The 21005-nt window shown below is 35.3% G+C and overlaps 1 protein-coding gene across 1 annotated transcript; it reads right to left on the bottom strand.

Annotated features, from left to right (window-relative positions):
* Positions 1-6207: 6207 nt before the first annotated feature.
* On the bottom strand, positions 6208-11215 carry LOC125497015 (uncharacterized). The gene is made up of 4 exons (XM_048643252.2): positions 11004-11215; positions 10709-10888; positions 10177-10268; positions 6208-6454 (listed from the first exon to the last, which is right to left on the bottom strand). Exons 1-4 carry the CDS (start codon positions 11017-11019, stop codon positions 6425-6427), a joined length of 318 nt encoding a protein of 105 aa, XP_048499209.1. The 5' UTR covers positions 11020-11215; the 3' UTR covers positions 6208-6424.
* Between the last annotated feature and the right edge of the window lie 9790 nt (positions 11216-21005).

Here is a 21005-nt window from a genome sequence, read left to right on the forward strand (position 1 = left end):
TGTTTGAGTAGATGTAGAACTGGGGTAAGAAGTAGATGAAGAAGTCGTAGATACGTTGTCATAGAATTTGTAAAGCTCCACAAATGCATTATAAACAACTTTTACTTTTCTCTCAATTTCAACTCCCACAACCAAACAACCAAACAACCAAACATGCTTTAAACAAACTTCATCTTATAGTGAGGATCAAGCAAAACAGCAATAGAAAGCACAAGAGAATAATCAGCCCAATACTTCTCAAAATTTTTCAACATTTCCTTAGCCATTTCCCTAATACTATCAACTTCATGAACGTGACCTACTTCTAATAATCTCTCAATTGTAATGATATTCTTAAAATATAAATTGGCAGTAGGATATTCAGATCCAGAAAACAAAACAGTAATATGGTAAAAAGGCTCAAGAAAGTCACAAATATACTTTACAATCTCCCATTCCCCTAGACTTAGTCCATAATCAAAAGAGGACTCTCTAATAGCAAATAAATCAATAGCCTCTCTAGCTTGGAGAGCCCTCATCATCAACAAATAGGTGGAGTTCCATCTAGTGGGAACATCCAACCTTAACTTCTCCGAAAACGAAATGTGAGAATCAATGACACATTGTTCAAATTTTGTCAACCTTGTATCCGATCCATCAATATAATTCACAGCACAACGTAACTTTTTCACACAATCATCAACAACATTCATGTCAGCTTGCACAATCAGATTTAAAACATGGCACAACATCTCACATGAAAAAACTTACCATTCAAAGGTAAACCAGAATGATTATGCAAATCAGATTTCAACCTAGTTATCATAACATCCATAGAAGTAGGATTATCACATGTCATTGAAAATGTTTTCCCTCTAACTTCCCATCCTTAATCAACCCCAAAATAAACATACATATATCAATACCTTTATGTGGTGGGGGAAAGTACTTAAAATTCAGAATATGGGATTTTAAATTCCAATTATTATTCACATAATGCACTGTCAAAGTAAGATAACCACGACAAGATACACCAGATGTCCAACAATCACATGTAAAACATACCCTACTATTAACCAAAGAAAGAGATGTTTGCAAAGAAGACTTCATATCATTATGTTGTAAATGACAATACTTTAATATTGTATTCCTAGTAATGTGTTTAACATTCGGATTAAGGTAAGAATGCAATTGTCTAAGCTTCTCATGCTCAACTATTCTAAGTGAATATGCATGACATGTTATAGCTTCAGCAAACATTTTACAATAAGTCTTTTGATCAAACACATAACACACATCAGGATTTTCAGCTTTCTGCTTTAAATAAGCATGACACTTTTCAATGTGATTAGAAGCATTAGAAGTACCATAAGAAGGGTCAGCACAGTATTTAGCAACATTGCAATACTTACAAGTAGCCTGAGGCATAACCTTACCATCTTTACCTTCCACCATGAAGAAAGTGTAATGAGCTCATATGGCTGCCCTACGCTTACCTTCCGGTGGAGAAGGCTTCTTCCTTTTTTGTTTGCTTGACACAACAGGAGAAGTCTCAATTGTGGTCCTATTGGACCCAATAGTCTCAATCTCCTCTACAAACAACAATAAAGAAAATCAGAAATGCATAACATAAATAAAACTGAAAATGAAAAAACCCAATGCAAAAATATATACCTAGAGAAAAACCAGGTGGACCAAGTGAATCAGGATCCATAATTATGATTCTGGAAAACATTTAGATTAGTCAAGTAACAACCATAAACAAAATACTAAAAAAAACAGATAAATGAAATAAATAAGCCTAGGTGAAGTGAGACTAGGGCAGTCTAAACAACAGCAAAGACAAAAGATTCAACAAAACAAACAGAAAAATGAATTAAATAAGCCTACGTCAAATGAGACTAGGGCAATCTAACAACAGCAAAGCCAAAAACTTCAACAAAAAAAATAGATAAAGACATAGGTCAGGTCATATGGGTCCGGGTCAGGTCAGATGGGTCCGGGTCAGGTCAGATGGGTCCATGTCAGGTCAGAATGGGTCCGGGTCATGTCAGATGGGTCCAATTTATAAATCAAAAAACCCTAAAGTGTGATCTAAAAATTCGAATCAAATTATGTAAAAAAACAAAACAACAATAACATATGTCATAAAAATTAACAACCCTAAAGCGTTCAGATCTAAATCATAAATAAATATTAAATAAACAACCCCTAAAATGTTCAGATTTTAAGACATACACTATAAAATATCAACTAAATATTCTTTAATATATAAATAAAGCAAAAAAAACATAAAAGTAAAAAACCTAAAACATTCAAATTTAAGAAATAATCATAAAACATTCAGATCTAAGACATATATAAAATATCAACTCAAAATTCGATATATCTTTAAAAAAAAATTACAATAACATACGACATAAAAACTATAAAATGTTTAGAACTAAGCCATAAAACAAATAAAAAAATCCTAAAACTTTCGGATCTAAGCAATCTAGATAAATAATTAATAGGAAATTCTATAAAAACAAAAAAATTATTAAATAGCCATAATATAAATCATGATGGAAACTTAAAAAAACTGTAAAACGTTATAGATCGAAGACATAAAATTTTAAAAAAAAAATCTTTCAAATCTAAGGCATAAAGAAGCCAAAAACATTCAAATAATATAAAACATGAAATTTTAACACAAAAAAAGCGAAAACAAAGAATATACATAACCTTCGTTGAAGCCTTCAAAGTTCAAACGTCGTTAAATCCAAAATCCGCCGTCGTCATTAAGCCCACCGTCGTTGTTTCCGCCGTTAAGCCCACCGGCGTTGTTTCCCACCGTCGTTAAATCCGCCGTCGTCGCTGCGCGCCAGAAAATGTGGGGGAATTTAGTGTATGTTTAGAGATGAGAAAATTGAGAGAATTAGGGCGTAAATTTCGACATTGAAATCGAAATTGAAAGAGGATCGGATTTTGATGACAAGATTTTGTGAAGAGAAAGAGATGAAAAGATTTTGTGAAGAGAAAGAGATGAAAAGATTTTTGTGTGTGAGAGAGAAAAGATTTTGTGTGAGAGGAATTGAGTGTGAGCAGTTGAGCACCTTGAAGCTCTTGATTGTCGCCGTTTTAGTTAGGTCAAATAGAGAATGAGAGTAAGAATCTGAATGTCTTCTATATATAGTGAGTAGAGTTCGGTCATTAGCGTTAGGGCAGTTGGATTCATTTAAACAGGCCGACCCATAAAGCTCGACATTTGTTATTTAAACGGTATAATTTGTTATTCAAGTTTTTAAAAACATCATTATTTTAAATTGTATTATTATTATTATTATTATTATTATTATTATTATTATTATTATTATTATTATTATTATTATTATTATTATTATTATTATTATTATTATTATTATTATTATTATTATTATTATTATTATTATTCAATAACAATTTGTTACTTGTTGCATACCATGAATTAAACTAGATACTTTTGCTACGAAATTAGTGTTACATGGAGACAATTAATTTAAATGGTGTCTTGACTTATTTAATTAAACTTTTGGCTTACATCAATATATAGATCTAATGCAATAACATTAATTCAGTATACATTAGTCTTATGCAATAACAAGTTATTTCAATTTGTTTAAGTGTTTAGATGTATTCGCATATATGACGTATAATCAAATAAGGTATAACAACTTCACTTATCAACTTTTTTTGCTTTAGTAATATGTTTTGTATTTGCGACACATAAAGCTCGACCAAGGTTCACTTTGATAGATCAAAGTCCTTTTCAGTTACATTGTAAGCTTACATTGATACATTATATAATCGAGTATCAACTTGGTTCACTTAAATTAAATATTTGAAATTTAAAATAATTGTAACTTATAAACGATCAACTACATTGGAGTGTTCTTATTTTCATTTATGTCATCGTTTCAAATTAATACAATATCTAATAACCTTGTACTAATTTGTTCAACACTTTTTGTTGTTATACAGTGACCCAATAAGACTAAATAAATCACTAACTAACTAACTTAATAAGTAATCTAAGTACTTACTTAGAATACTATTATTATCTTGAAACAAACTTAGGGTACTGTTTAAATATATAGATGTTTTGAGTTTCAATATGAATTTAACGTATAGACGATTAACTTAAATGGAGTATTGTTATATTAACCAATCTACTGAGTTACATCATTCTACATTTGTTGCAACTGAATTAGAAGCTTTCGGTTCCAAAATGAACTCAACTTAAAGATGATTAACTTAAGTAGAATACTGTTATTATCTTGAATTAGCTTATTGACTTACATTGATACACTCATTCCAATAACAACATGTTTCAATGTAAGTAAACGTTTTGAGTTTCAATTACTTTATCGACTTACGTTGATACATTCATCAAATCTAATATCAATTGTAATTTCTTTTAGTTTGGCTAAGATATGTGAGTTTCAAATTGAATATAACTTGTTAACGATTAACTTAAATGGAGTATTGTTATCTTGATTTCACTTATCGATTCACATAGATATCTTGAGCTAATTCATAATCAACTTATTTTACGTTGATTATAGATATATTAATCCATTGAACTAATACACTAAGAGTAAGACATTAACATAAATTTGTCTTATTCCAAATCATATATATTAGTAATAAAGTACACTTTAACTGATGTTACTTTCATTCACGTTTTTATGAAGTACAACTGTTTTTTGAGGCAATTGTGGAAGTGCCGACAACACTTATTTGTTGCATTAATTTTTAACCGGACCCGAAAAAACACATGGCCAAAACTGACATGAAGCTCAATTTTTCCCGAACAAATACAAGAGTGTGATTAACTTCTACCCGAACCGATGCGATTATCACCGAAGTTGTATGGTTTTCGTTAATAACTGAAATAAACCGAAGTTATGTTCATTAATATAGATATGTTAATATTTTAATGGTCAAAATCGTCTCATTTCAAAAGATTATCGTATAAGAATGGATGCCATGAAATTTTAATACTTGATTTAGAGAACATGCAAATTGGGTGAACCTACACATACACTGAGTGTATGTGAGTAACATATACACCTTGGCTTCCATTGGCTTATTAATATGGGGTCCAAATGCATTTAATCAAAAAATTTATTAACTTAATGAATGGATGTGAAATATTGGAACCATTTTGAATTCAAATATTGCATTTTGTTACCACCATTTTTAGATGTATGATAGCATTTATTATGGTACATTGTATTAGATCTCAAAAGGTTTAATCTCACCTTAGTATGAAGGCCCAATTATAGTATAAATCCCACGGGATAAAGTCAATGTAAGTCAAAGTCAATCAAGATCATCAGGAGATGAAAGTCAAGGAAGCGAAAAGGCACAAGCAATTAGAGAATAAGCACGAGATAATCCACATAAGGAAGAACGTGCAAAGTTACAATTAATCAGAGCCAGAATATGGCTGAGATTTTAACAAAAAATAATTCAAATGTTTTCCCTCCAAGAAGGTATGGAAGTTACGTATCACGTTGGTGTATAAATAGAAGAATGATCATCAAGCAATGGACAATCAACACATCATGCAACAACTTGCAATTACTCTTTTTCTTAGCGTAGCCTAGCCTTAGCCTAGTCAATCCCCTTCTAGGGTTATAGTTTAGTTCATTGGATTTAGAATGTGTCTTAGCGCCAAGTTCTGTAATTCTCCAGTTGAAGTAAGAAACCATGGAGGTAACAATCTTCGTGTTTTCTCTTTAGTTGTCAGCCTGGTATATCCTCATATGTGTTATAAAATTTGTTCTTAAAGTTTGTGGTATAAATGGAAATGTTTTGCTATAATTGGCAGATTAATTATTGCTCTCTCTATTTATTGTATTTCACCTAAATGTAATAGGCGTTGTAGTTTAATCATTAGTTAAATTACACCAAAGTACGTTAGCAAGGTTTCAACTAATTAAAATCTGTAGCCCCTAGGGACTAAGCCTCCCTTGGCATTCAATATCAAACTATTGGATGTGCATTGACTTCTTTGCAAGGTCAAAAAACTGATTTTGCACCAACAAGTTTTTTGGCAACCATAATGGGAGGAAAAAGATTCATAATCAAATCGTGAGATTTCTTCTTCATAATTTTTACAATTTAACTGTATATAACTGTAATAGCCCGCACTTCCGAGCTGCTAACTAATCACAATTAAGATACACAAAACACAATCAACACTTAACAAACCTCGAATTTGCATTTATTTACAGCGGAAACTAAACCTATAAAAACGATCCTGGATCTGTGGGTCAGGGGCCCACAATATAACAACTTGAAAATCAAATAACACATTATGAATACTTTGAAACAAAACATCTAACTTTAACCTCAGCCCACCATTTCATAACATAAAACTCTTCTTCTTGATCAATAATCATATTCCACGACCTCGACATCAACCCTGCAAAATCACTAACAATGAACCCTGCCCCCACCAGGACAGGTTCGAAGAACAAAATTAGAAAAACTGAGTACACACACTGTCCAACCAGAAATTCATTTTAGTGGCTTAAAATATAGTTGTGCGGTTTATTACTCAACAAGTGGAACAATCCCAGACTTCAAAAATACTTAAAATCAAATAGTTAGAAATGTTTCTATCACGACTCCAGCAACCCTTAACTAGAAAGTCAATAAAGATACTCATACATATACTACAATAATAAGTTCCTTGCCATAAGGACAATGTTCAACAACAGTTGAAATACATAAGCTCATCCCAAAACCTCATTTTGGTGGCTTAAGACCATTCGTATACAATTCATGCTAGAATTCAGTATGCTTCACAAGTAAGGTACTTGTTTAAAAATTTCAGGATTACTATCCTTGACAATCGTATTAAAGTAAGAATTTTTATCATGAAGATCACCACTTAGATCATTCAAAAACCCTTTGGGTCGATAGCATTTAATTTCATTGGGTAAAGCGAACACGAATAGAGAGGGGCTCCTTACACAAGGAGCCGACTGTCTCTAAGCTAATGGAGGTCGTCACCCCACCGTTTAAATATTTATGCTTGCAAGCCTTAACCAGGACATGTCCCATTTTTATTATCTGTGGACTTCACCCACCCAGCGAGGGTTCGAAAGGAGATCACCCATCCTCCAAGGGTTGTTGTTCATACCGTACCTTATTTGGTATCGGCCTTTACCCACTTGTATCCATAGTTTATTTACATAAATAGTTTAAATGCACATTTATCAATACCACACGTGTTTCAAAGAACACATATTTATCCATGAAGAGGAAAAATAATCACCACTACTTTGGTGTTGCTAATCATTGCAAGACTTGGATCTTCTTTTGAAATCTTTTGTTTTACGTCAACAATTTCACATATTAGTTACATGTAAAATATAAGGAAATAATCAATTCTTTACTGCTTGTAAAAGTCGTAGGCACTTAGTGTGCTCATTTAAACTTTACCAAAAGGTTGAGTTAACAAGAACATTTGGAACTTTTGTCAAAATAATTACAGCAAAAATACTGAACTTAAAATAAACATAACTTCCTGCTCGGTACTTCGAATTAGGAATTTCCAAAACTTAACCTCAATAACTTTTGGATCATGACTACTCAAAGGAACAATACCCGCTCCATAACACATATTGAGCATCTCGCTCCATAAATGTTGTTTACTTTCCCCATAAAACAATCGCTAAATCATAATGCTTATTTTCCCAATAACACAAACTTATATCTTTCAAAACTTATTATACTCTTGTTCTTAATTCGTATCGCATACTCAATTCCAAAGTGTATCAACACTTAAACCTCCGTCCGTAAATTAATATAAAACAAAACAAAGTTGAAATGTAATTAACATATCCAAAATACCTGAACCTCAATAATCTTATAATAACACAAACTCGAATATCAAATAATCTCACTTACCTCAAATATTCCTTTCAAGGAAGTAATATACATAAAACGTATTCAAAATCAAATGTCTCTCCGCAGTCGAACCTATAACATAATCAAAATGTAAAATATGTTTCTCAAAGACTCATAGATAATTAACTATTATCGAGACCCAATTCTAAGCTCGTGCGATTAACCTGTAATATTTTACTTGTAGACTATAAGGTATCCTCTAACATGATTTGGCAATTCCCTTCATCATAATAGTTTCTCTTTGTACCTGGACTTCCGTCTTTAACTTATAGCATCTAAACTATATCATTCCAAAATTCTCATGATATGAATTTTCCCCTTAAAGGTTTTCTTATTCCCAATACATGAACTTTCATTGCCAGAATATAACCTTATTACATTATCATAAATCACCCACAATTACTATGGCAAGTCAAAATATCTCACTCCATTCCAATACTCAACTCGTTGTCCTCATCCTTCTTAAATTTATAATTCACAACCATACGTCCCCATGTATTTACTGAAAGCTCATATTAGCCTTAACACCATACGCTTAGTATTGTCATTATATAACTTTAATTACCATGCTCTCTATTATCTAGATTTATATTTTTCTTTCCCAATATCCATTTACATAATCTTACTTATCTTACTAGAAAGTTATACCTTTAAATTTCTTACTTAATCCAATTCCAGATATGACCTTTCATAACTTAAATATATAAGTTACACTTCTCTATTTCATATTCTTTTGAACCACCACCCATACCTTGATCCTTTATTTCTCTAATATGACCTTCACATTTCTAATCTTACTCCTCAATATTTAATATTTCGTCTCAAATACTTATTTTGGTTATAACATCTCTTGGACTCACAAAGCTATTGTAACCACTCTATTAACCCTTAGATTAATGTTGAACTTCCAAAATTCACTTCCAAATAATTAGATATCTAACTTGACTTTTATACATAACATTTTATACTCTTTCCACCTTCCCATTTCCTATTTTTACTTCTCCAATTAGAAAATAAGACTCCTAAGCTCTTTTGCACTCCTCATTGATACCCATAATAGAAGTTTTCCAAACTCAGTTATCACCTTCCCTCGACTTAGTCAACATAACTCAAATTTAGTGTCTGATACTTCCCAAAACCATCACTCCAGCCCTTTTATATCGATATCACTATTACAAAACTCATTTATTTAACTCTATGTTACAACTTTGAGTGTTTCTCATTCCCTATATATATATATACCTTCCAATATATACTTTTATAGTCGTCTGATCTTTAAGAACCATATAATTTTTATATCGACAACTGACCCATTAATTGACGTTGGCACTCCAAAACTTACACAATCACCCAACTCCACTTTTCAAATAATAACTAACATTCTCAAACATAATTCTTCGATCTACTAATTTGTCCCACAACTACTTTGACATAACTTTCCAATATTACAAAACCCAAATTCCTCAAATAGTCCTTGTTGCTATCCTTCTATGACATAATGTAACCTTTTTAATCTGAACTTATTCTCCTTATAATAATAGTTCATACTATTCTAGTTCATAGTTTACTACATGTATATTTCCGTACTCAATAATTGTCCTCCAAAACTCATGTTATAGCGTACTCTGAAATTACAACCACAACTCCAAACCCATATCTTCCAACCTCTAATGCATGTATTTCGAAATGGGTAATCAAACATCATAATTGATTTCTTAAAAATTCATACACGAAACTTGAACAAGAATTAATGTTACCAAGATGTGATACCGAGGTTCTCAACAACTTACAGGTATTATGTTCTTATAAAGTTTATACATATTATAACCATATATAAACGAACTCTTTTCTGAAATCATAATTGAGCTTCATAACCTTATCCATTCCCTAATATATAACTCACTGAACTCATAGAATCAAACTTATAACTATTGAAAATATAGTGAAACTCTCATTTAGAACCAAATGTACATGCCTTATTCATATCACAAAACATGGTTCATCAAACAAATTTATACTATTGAGTCTCAAAACAACATAACTTATAGCCAATAGAACTTAACATGCGATTTAGTTCTACCTTTGTCTTAAAACTCATAAACATGTATTTTAGAAACCATATAGTACACAAATCACATTTTTAATACAACATAAGTTTAACTTATGAAAACATATCAAGATCAACTTATATAGTTTATATGATCAATCGAAATATTCATAATATATTTGAAAAGTGGAAGGACATGTGTGTACCTTTACACGATTCCCAATAATTCGACATTCTGGATAACCAACTATAGCTTGAACTTCATAAATTATCTCCATATACATACTCCAACAACGACCTCAAAACAATAACAACAATCATTAACCATCCTCACAAAATTTAGATAAACAAATTGAATTACTCATACTTTCTAAGCTCTTCCATGAACTAACCACCACAACTCTTATATACAACCCATTCTACTAATCCAACTCACAACATCAATTCCATCTCTAATTAACATCATTCTGATTTCAAAGAGTATTATCAAACGACATAATTTAATAAAATCAGTTTTTATAAACTTACTTAAGAGGCTTACTTCATATTAGAAGCTTCAATCCAATAAGAAAGATAAAATTATCTTTTAAGTTTAACAATTCTTATCATAATTATATTTGCTAATCAATAACAAAATTGAGAACCAAGTTTATTTCTAAAATCAGAATATAAAATCCAATTGCACCACACTTGAATTGGAATAAAGGAGATGAGGGATTAAGAAAAATTAGCTTATACCTTCATATGTAAAGGAATACCAAAATAATGGCAGCAACAAGGCAAGCAAGCCAATCACGGCAGCAGCGCAACACAAAGTACAGCAGTAGTGCTGAACTTGTGTAAGGCGTAACTCATAGCTCCGAACTCCAAATTGAGCGATTTTTGTGCTCAAATTCATTAGCTCGAAGTGATCTACAACTTTGATTCAGAAACAAAGAGCAAAATTGGATTGCATGTTATAGATAATTGACGAAACAGATTGTCGGAATAAAAACAGAGGAGAGAGAAATGAAGATAGGAACAACAAACTTACAAAGACCATAACTCATAGCTCTGAACTCCAAATCAAGTGATTTTTGTGCCCAAATTCATTAGCTTGAAGTGATCTACAACTTTGATTCAGCATTAAAGAGCAAAATTGGATTTCATGTTATAGATAATTGGGACAACAGATTGTCGGAATAAAACAGATGAGAGAGAAAATTATTGTTTGGGGTTTTATTTTGGTTTTGGGGTTTCTCCCAATTCTCAACCACTTGAGTTATTGAACTGAAATCTTGAAGAGAATAATTGATCTATATAGGAAAAAAAAATACACTTTGGCACTTGATTGAGAAGTCATAAAAAAAGAGAGAGTGATGCTCTAGCATCTAGAGTAGATGACATGAGTGAGGAGAAATAAATTGTAATTATTAATGGGTTTCTCTTTATTTCAAAGCTTAAAATCGTTAACTCAATATCTCTATTTTATAAAATCCATACTAACTTATTTGTGCTTGGAACTTACTTTAGACGATAAATAATAATTCTCAAAGTAATTTCTTTACTAATATGAACATAGCTAACTTTGACTAAAACGTGTCTGAAAATATAAGCTATTATACTTATCAAATCTCATTTATAAAGTCGTTATTAAACCTGCTTAAAATATAGGCTATTACACTCTACCACCCTTAAAATAATTTCGTCCTCGAAATTTAATAACATAAAACTTTACCTCATTTGAAATTGAGTGCATCACACAAAATAAATTTAATGACAATCAAATCACTTCACCACTTCTTAACTTAACTCTAGTACCTCGAAAGAGCAATTACTTCTGAGACAAATAATCACTAATCCCAAATTCAAATTCTCCATAATTTCCAATCAATAAAACTCAATTTCCTAAAATCATGATTCCCCAAAATCAGTACTCATGTTATAAGGTAAAATCTCAAAAAAACTTTCACTTTCTCAAACTTCAATTCTCATACCCAATCTTCAATTTCTATTCGTTCCTTGATTTTTTATCCAACTAATAATCCTAATCAATTTCAAACAATCCCAAATATATTTCTTAAACTCATGCCATGATATGAAGATCACGACAAAACTAAAACAACCTTGCTCTGATACCACCTGTAACAGCCCGCACTTCCGAGCTGCTAACTAATCACAATTAAGATACACAAAACACAATCAACACTTAACAAACCTCGAATTTGCATTTATTTACAGCGGAAACTAAACCTATAAAAACGATCCTGGATCTGTCGGTCAGGGGCCCACAATATAACAACTTGAAAATCAAATAACACATTATGAATACTTTGAAACAAAAATCTAACTTTAACCTCAGCCCACCATTTCATAACATAAAACTCTTCTTCTTGATCAATAATCATATTCCACGACCTCGACATCAACCCTGCAAAATCACTAACAATGAACCCTGCCCCCACCAGGACAGGTTCGAAGAACAAAATAGAAAAACTGAGTACACACACTGTCCAACCAGAAATTCATTTTAGTGGCTTAAAATATAGTTGTGCGGTTTATTACTCAACAAGTGGAACAATCCCAGACTTCAAAAATACTTAAAATCAAATAGTTAGAAATGTTTCTATCACGACTCCAGCAACCCTTAACTAGAAAGTTCAATAAAGACTACTCATACATATACTACATATAATAAGTTCCTTGCCATAAGGACAATGTTCAACAACAGTTGAAATACATAAGCTCATCCCAAAACCTCATTTTGGTGGCTTAAGACCATTCGTATACAATTCATGCTAGAATTCAGTATGCTTCACAAGTAAGGTACTTGTTTAAAAATTTCAGGATTACTATCCTTGAACAATCGTATTAAAGTAAGAATTTTTATCATGAAGATCACCACTTAGATCATTCAAAAACCCTTTGGGTCGATAGCATTTAATTTCATTGGGTAAAGCGAACACGAATAGAGAGGGGCTCCTTACACAAGGAGCCGACTGTCTCTAAGCTAATGGAGGTCGTCACCCCCACCGTTTAAATATTTATGCTTGCAAGCCTTAACCAGGACATGTCCCATTTTTATTATCTGCTGGACTTCACCCACCCAGCGAGGGTTCGAAAGGAGATCACCCATCCTCCAAGGGTTGTTGTTCATACCGTACCTTATTTGGTATCGGCCTTTACCCACTTGTATCCATAGTTTATTTACATAAATAGTTTAAATGCACAGTTTATCAATACCACACGTGTTTCAAAGAACACATATTTATCCATGAAGAGGAAAAATAATCACCACTATTGTGGTGTTGCTAATCATTGCAAGACTTGGATCTTCTTTTGAAATCTTTTGTTTTACGTCAACAATTTCACATATTAGTTACATGTAAACATATAAGGAAATAATCAATTCTTTACTGCTTGTAAAAGTCGTAGGCACTTAGTGTGCTCATTTAAACTTTACCAAAATGGTTGAGTTAACAAGAACATTTGGAACTTTTGTCAAAATAATTACAGCAAAAATACTGAACTTAAAATAACATAACTTCCTGCTCGGTACTTCGAATTAGGAATTTCCAAAACTTAACCTCAATAACTTTTGGATCATGACTACTCAAAGGAACAATACCTGCTCCATAACACATATTGAGCATCTCGCTCCATAAATGTTGTTTACTTTCCCCATAAAACAATCGCTAAATCATAATGCTTATTTTCCCAATAACACAAACTTATATCTTTCAAAACTTATTATACTCTTGTTCTTAATTCGTATCGCATACTCAATTCCAAAGTGTATCAACAACTTAAACCTCCGTCCGTAAATTAATATAAAACAAAACAAAGTTGAAATGTAATTAACATATCCAAAATACCTGAACCTCAATAATCTTATAATAACACAAACTCGAATATCAAATATCTCACTTACCTCAAATATTCCTTTCAAGGAAGTAATATACATAAAACGTATTCAAAATCAAATGTCTCTCCGCAGTCGAACCTATAACATAATCAAAATATAAAATATGTTTCTCAAAGACTCATAAGATAATTAACTATTATTGAGACCCAATTCTAAGCACGTGCGATTAACTGTAATATTTTACTTGTATACTATAAGGTATCATCTAACATGATTTGGCAATTCCCTTCATCATTATGGTTGTAAGTCGTGTTGACGACGATAAATAAACGAGTTTGTTGTATATAGTATCTGAAGTTAGTTTTCTTTTGGTTTTTGGAGGATATTATGCTTGTGGATGTTCGTTTTGCAGGGAATAGAGGAAAAGTTCGCGAAGTTTTTGTGTGTAAAAATGTTGATGAGCGAGTATCAAAAGCCGAGAGTTGGTTCGCATTAGAAATCAAAGCAAAACAAGCACAACGAATGCGAGCCAAAGCATGAAGAAAAATGAGAGTAATAGGTGGACAAGAGTGAAGAGGGAGTTTGTATGAAATACAGCATAGAAAACTAAGGGACGCTGCTAAGAAGGAAGGTTATCAAAAGAAGCAAACAACAATTACAGGAAGTCCCTCGCGAGCCGCGATGGTCATCGCTGGTCGTGACTCGCGAAGTGATCAGGTCGCGACTCGCAATGGCCGTTCTGTTTTTTTTTTTAAGCGGAGCTCAGTTACCCCCCCCCCTTTCTATCTCTCCCACCCATTTCACACGATGCCCCACTCCCTAAACACACTCTCTTACTCTCAAAATCTCTCAAGCACCCTCATCTCATCTCCCACTCTCAAATCTTCATAACAACTTCTCAATCTCTCCTCTAATCTTCTCCTTTTCACTTCTCTACACAAATTCACTACTTTCTTCACTCCTTCACACCATAATCCTTCCACAATCTCTGAAAATCATCAACTTCTACTAAACCCTAGAATTTGGGGGTTTTGATTTGAAGCAACACCATCCAAATTGAAATTTGGAGGTTCATTCTACATGCTTAGGGGAGCTATTCACAAGTTCTAATCACCCTACATAACACTAATTCACTTTCATTTTGGTATACCAAACTCTTTCCTACTACTCTTTGATTTTGCTTGAAATATCTTGTTCTTGCTTAATTGTAGAGTTGTAACTTGTTTAATTAAGTCATTGTCTGTAGTTGTTGATTGAAGTTATTGATTTGTGTGGTGTTGTTAGGGTGATTGTTGAACTCAATTGGGAATTGGTGGTTGGTTATTGTTGTGTGGAGGGTGTTTGGAGTGCAAGAGTGTTCTTGTTGTGTCTTTGTGTCCAACCCTTGCTGTTGTTAGTTGTTGTCAGTTGAAAAAAAAAAAAAAGAGCACAATGAGCAAGAGAAGTCAAACCGAACCCGTCCCCCAAATTGACCCCTGTGGCGTTAAGAGGCTAAGTGACCAAGCTAAAAGGCGGTGGGACAGCCATGACAGACCGGGGAGGGTGATACAAGAAACTAAGTTTGCGGATTACTCAACACCCTATAAACTTTGGGGTTGGCTAGCGCGGTTGAGTTTCTTCTCAACAAGGTTGGCCTCCGGAACTTTCTATGGAAGAGGACCTGAACTTATGAGTGGTACACCCTCGAGTTCCTTTCGAGCCTCCAACTAAAAACATGCCGAAACCAATGATGAACTTGAACACATCACTTTCTCCCTCAATGACAACCAATACAAAATGACTTTCCTTGAGATAGAGAGTGCTCCTGCTTGGGGCTTCATGACCGAGGATGACTTTTTAGAAATCGAGAACTATAATCCTGCTATGTTTTGGTACAAGATCACCAGTGGTCTTACGTGGCATAGCCACTACAAGAGTAGCGCCATCCCTACCTCGCCTTGCATTACGTGCACCGTCTTTTGTCAATGACGGTCTTTTATGCAGGAGAGCCCACTAATTTACCCGAGTTTGACCTTAATGTTTTTGGGCCATGACACCTCAATGGGAGAGGTGTCGAGATTGGGTGAAAATTTGGGTGGATAGGTGCTTAGCTTAGTCGGCTGAGGAGAAGACCTCGGGGAAGTTGAGTATGCATGGGGGCATAATTAGCCTTTTAGCCTCCCAACTAGGTGTCTAGGTGCTCTTGGATAAGAAGGGTAACCCCACATTGACCCCTTTAGGGACAGCTAGTGGTCGATATTCCCGTGATTCTAAACACTATGATAACATTGCCTTGAGGAGTATTACAATGCTCCAATTCAAAACCATACGCAATGAGACAATATTTGTGTGGCTCTTTGGGGGGAGGAATGTCAGATATATGGCTTTATCGCAGGAGCGGGCGGCTATTACAGAGGAGACCACACATGAGGAGCTCTTCCTTCCCCCAGACGCGAGGTATGCCCAGGGGGTGGCGGAGGAATTAGGTCAGAGGGACCCTGAAGAGGTCCAGCCCGAGCCTCAGCCACATCAGTATCAATACCGGCAGTTGCAACAGTAACAGCAGCAGTACCAGCTAGAGCAGGGTTACCTCCCTCACGCCCAATTTCATGCTCAGGTAATTGAGCAACAATCTAGTGTTAGGGGCGATTTAGGAGAGATGAAGGATAGGATGTATGGGATGGAGTACCAGATATATTCAATTGGTTCCATGGTTTTGGCCATGAAGAACATCTTTGTGTATTGTTATCCACCCCAGGGACCGGAGAACCAGGACTCCTGGTACTCCATCCCACATCCGAGATTGAGGCGGCGCACACTGTACGCCACTAGGAGAGAGAGAGGCCCGTAGGGCAGCCCGCAGGTTTGAGCGTGGGGGCCCTCGGGCTCTTAGAGCTTTTCCCTTTCCCTTTCCCTCTTATTCGTGTTTGTCCTTTCCACATTGAAGACAATGTGTATTTTCCACATTGAGGACAATGTGTATAATAAGCGTCGGGGAGAGATTGATTAGATGTGGTGGTATTTTAGCTTGTTTTAGTTTATTCTGTTTTGGTTTGTTTCGTATACATTGTTGTAATTTAATGAAAAATTGAAAAAAAATGAAAAAAATGAATGACAAAAAAAGAGAAAAAGTGACAAAAGAAGAAAGAAAAAAGAATCCCGCTGAGTTGAAAACCCGCAAGGGCGAGTGACTCGGGCAAAATTGGGGGCTCGGATAGGTCGAAAACCCGAAAGGGCGGCCTATGCAAAAAAGAGCTAGTTGAGCAGGTGAGTTTTGTGAGCCGAAAAAAGAAGATAAATGAAAATGAGAAGCTAGGATGAAAACCCGAAAAGGCTCCTAGGCAAAATGAGAGAAAAACGAAAATAGAGGAAAAAAATTGCTTTGATCCTCATTTGTCGGTGTCGGCGTCATAAAGTGGCGGCATTGGAGTCGGTGTTTTTGGGCTAGATTAGGTTCTTGTTTTGTGTCCTTTAAAGGCGGGGTGTACATCACTTTTTAGCTTGTTTCTCTTTTATTGCTTGTGGTATGATTTGGTCGGAGCACGAAGCTAAGCGTGGGGGAATCATTTACCCTCGTGCCTTAGTTTCCTTGCTCATTGTTGATACTCGTGTCCCAAAACCTTGCGGGATTCGAGATTCATTTGTATAGAAGAATTCTTTTGGGATAGATTTTGTCGATTGGCTCTTGTTGTCTTGTGGATGGTGATTCCGGAGGTTGGCGTGGTATGGCGTATTTTGTTGCTTGGGTGTGTCAAGTTCTCTTTTTCTTTTACTCGAGGTCGAGTAAGGTTTAAGTGTGGGGAAATTTGATGTGTCCAAGTTATCCGCCATTCTTAGGCAGATTTCGGGTCGTTTTTGGTGTCGGTTCGAGCTTAGTATCGGGATTTAGGAGAGTTTTGACGTTATGAGGTGATGTGGGAGGACGTTGTGTCTTGAGGAGTCTAAGGAGCGATTTTCATGGTGGCGTAGTCGAGGGCCGATCTTGGCCCTCCGATCACTTTTTGTGCCCCGGGGTCCTTGTCCTTGGTTCCTTTATGGCGAATCTTCCGAGGCTTCCGAGCTTTGTTCGAGTTCTGAGTTTCGAGTTTCGAGTTCAGAGTCCGAGTTTCGAGGTTCGTGGTTCAAGCTTCTTGGTTTGCTCGTCGTCTGAGGATCATCTTCACTTTGGTTCTGCAGCTTCATGGCTTACTCAAAAGCCAAGTTCTCCCTTTTTTCCCTCCTTGTGATTCGCTTTGGTGGTCTTAGGACAAGAGCTACGTCGCAACCCGCGATCAGTATCGCAAGTCGCGACCCCTGTGTCAGCCGCCCTTTTATTTTGTTTTCCTCCCTTGGAGGGTGATGTTATTAAGTTAGTTTTTAGTTTTTGTTTGAGCTACGAGAGGAGGGTGGAGAGAACATTGCTTCCCAGGGTTTCTTCTTCTCTTCTCTTGTAGATTTGTAATGGATTCTATGGCTTTGCTAGCTCAAACGTACATCTATCTTGGATTTGATTGTTGAAGCTCTAATTTAGTTGTGAGAAGTTATTATCCTCTACTTTCTCTATGGTAATTGTGATGCTTCTTGTATTTACTATCATGATGCTTGCATAATCTTTGCTAGGAACGTTACCGGTATTGTTGTGTGATTCATCTAATGCTAGTTCTAGGTGCATAATCGAAATGATGTGTTCCTAGCTCCATGTAGCATACTAGGTGTTTGATAAAATGCTGAACATTAATCTTTTGCACGTAGAGAAGCATTGCTTGTTATTTGAATGTTATTGCTTTGATAACATTAGTAATCCTATCATGTTCCTCGACCTTAATGCTACTTTGGTTTGGACTTAAGTGCGATTCATTTGAGTTAAGTCATAGTAAGGGCAGTTCACCACGCGGATCGTGTGTTTAGCCACGATCTAGGAGGATAGAGGTCTATACTTCTCGATAGGTGACCATAGGAAGTGTTGGGGGTTAAGGTTTCGTAATCACAAACTAGGTTAGGGTGGATGCTAATCGAGTCCAAGGCCTTTTTATATTGTAATCTCTTCGTGTTTTAATACTGTGCTTAATTAGTTTAGCTTGCTTGCATTGTTCCAAGCCCCCCCCCCCCCAAATTCGGTTATAGTGGCCTTAGCACATACTAAGGTCCTTAATTCACTAATTTCCGATCAAGTTCCTTTGCTCTCTGTGGATACGATCCCTACTTCCATTATACTTGCTTAGTGTGCATGAGAGTAGGTTAAGTATATTTGGCTAGGAGTATACGGCTAACGCCTACCACCTACGCCCTTTCAATTTCTCAACTGTTGGCTTAGTCACCCTGGATGTTTAAAAGTGATCAAAGAAGCTTGGGCCAACGCACATCTTCTTCCCTTGGCCGAGAAACTCATACTAAAAATAGTTTGAAACAGTGGAGCATCAATAATTTTGGTCTTATATACACCTCTATTGCATCTCTGGAGGACGCTATTCATGAAGTGGACCAAGTAGTAAATAGCAGGAATCTGACAGAAGAGGAGATTGATAAACGAAAAGCGGCCCAAAGCGAGTTATGGTCATTGCTCAAAAGGAGAGAGATTTATTGGGCTCAGAACTCCAGGGTAAAATGGATTAGAGAAGGTGACTAAAACACATGTTACTTTCATACCCTTACATCTATTAGCAGGAGGAACAATTGCATTGAGCACATCACCCGAAATGGAGAAAAAATAGCATACCCAATTGAGATTAAGCGAGAAGCTGTCTCCTTCCTTCAACATATCATAAGTGAAGATCACGTCACAAGGCCCACATTTCAAAATCTCGGCTTTCAAACTCTCTTTCATGAACAAGGTGCGTTTCCTCACTGCTAAATTTTCTAATGAGGAAATTGATATGGTTGTAGCTTCATGTGAAAGTTTTAAGGCACCCGGCCCGGACGGGTTCAATTTCAAATTCATTAAAGAAGATTGGAAAGTCATAAAAAATAATGTATATGATTTTGTTCATGAGTTTTGGTTGACCTGAAGACTCCCACGTGGATGCAATATGGCTTTTATAGCACTAATTCCCAAATCTAAAAGTCCATGTAGCTTCAAGGATTATTGACCGATAAGTATGGTAGGATGCTTGTATAAGATCCTTGCCAAACTCCTTGCTAGGAGGTTGTAGATGGTTTTGGACTCAATTATTGGATTATTGCCACATCTACTTTGGAGTGGCTTAGATGTGTGCTGCAATAGACCCCGTCTCACCCATCTTTAGTACGTTGATGATACATTATTACTATGTGCTCCTAATCTTGATTATCTTCTCAATATCAAGAAATCTTTAATCCTTTTCCAGCTTGTTTCAGGTTTCCAAGTGAACTTCCACAAAAGTTCCATCATTAGCATCAATGTTGAAGAGTCATGGCTCCTTGAGACGGCTAAAGTTGCTTCATTGCAAAATTGGTTCTCTACCATTCACATACCTTGGGCTCCCTATTGAAGGTCCTTCCTCTCATATTGCAATGTGGAATCTTATCATCGCAAGAATGGAGAAAAAGCTCGCCTAATGGAAGGGCAACTTGCTATCTATTGGAGGACGTGCCACTCTCATAAAAGCTTCTCTATTGAGTTTGACGATTTATTATATGTCACTTTTTCCGATACCAAAAGGGGTCCTTGAAAGTCTCACAAAAATTCAGAGAAACTTCACGTGGAATAACTCGTCTGATAGGCGCCATCTCCCTCTTGCTTCATGGAGTCTCCTTGAGTTGCCAAAGTGCCTTGGTGGTCTAAATATGGCAACCAATATCATAGGAACTTGGATCCACTTTTTAAGTCGATTTGGAGAATACTAAATGAGCCTCATTCATTATGGGGTAGAATTATTCAGCCCAACTATAAATATGGCCCGACTTTTTTAATCTCAAATTTGCAAATTCCTCCTCATGGGGGCCCATGGAAGTACATATGCATCGTCATCTTGAATCACCCTCAAGCTAGTGTTCTTGCAAGATCAAAGGTGAGGAAAATTTTGGGTTTGGCTTAGTACCCTTTTTGGCATGATATATGGGCCGAAAATCAGGCCCTTAAATTAGTTTTCCCCATACTTTTCTAAATCAACATGGGCCAAGACTTGTTTGTTGCGTCCAATGGATTTTGGGATGGACACACCTGACACTGGAACCTCGCATGGGCCAGGCCTTTAAGTCCTAAGATGTGATTGAAAGGCGGCGGATGAAACAAATTTTGGACCTTGTATGTCTTTC

The sequence above is a fragment of the Beta vulgaris genome, chromosome 4, assembly GCF_026745355.1.
Source record: "Beta vulgaris subsp. vulgaris cultivar EL10 chromosome 4, EL10.2, whole genome shotgun sequence".
In the NCBI taxonomy this organism is placed as follows: Eukaryota; Viridiplantae; Streptophyta; class Magnoliopsida; order Caryophyllales; family Amaranthaceae; genus Beta; species Beta vulgaris.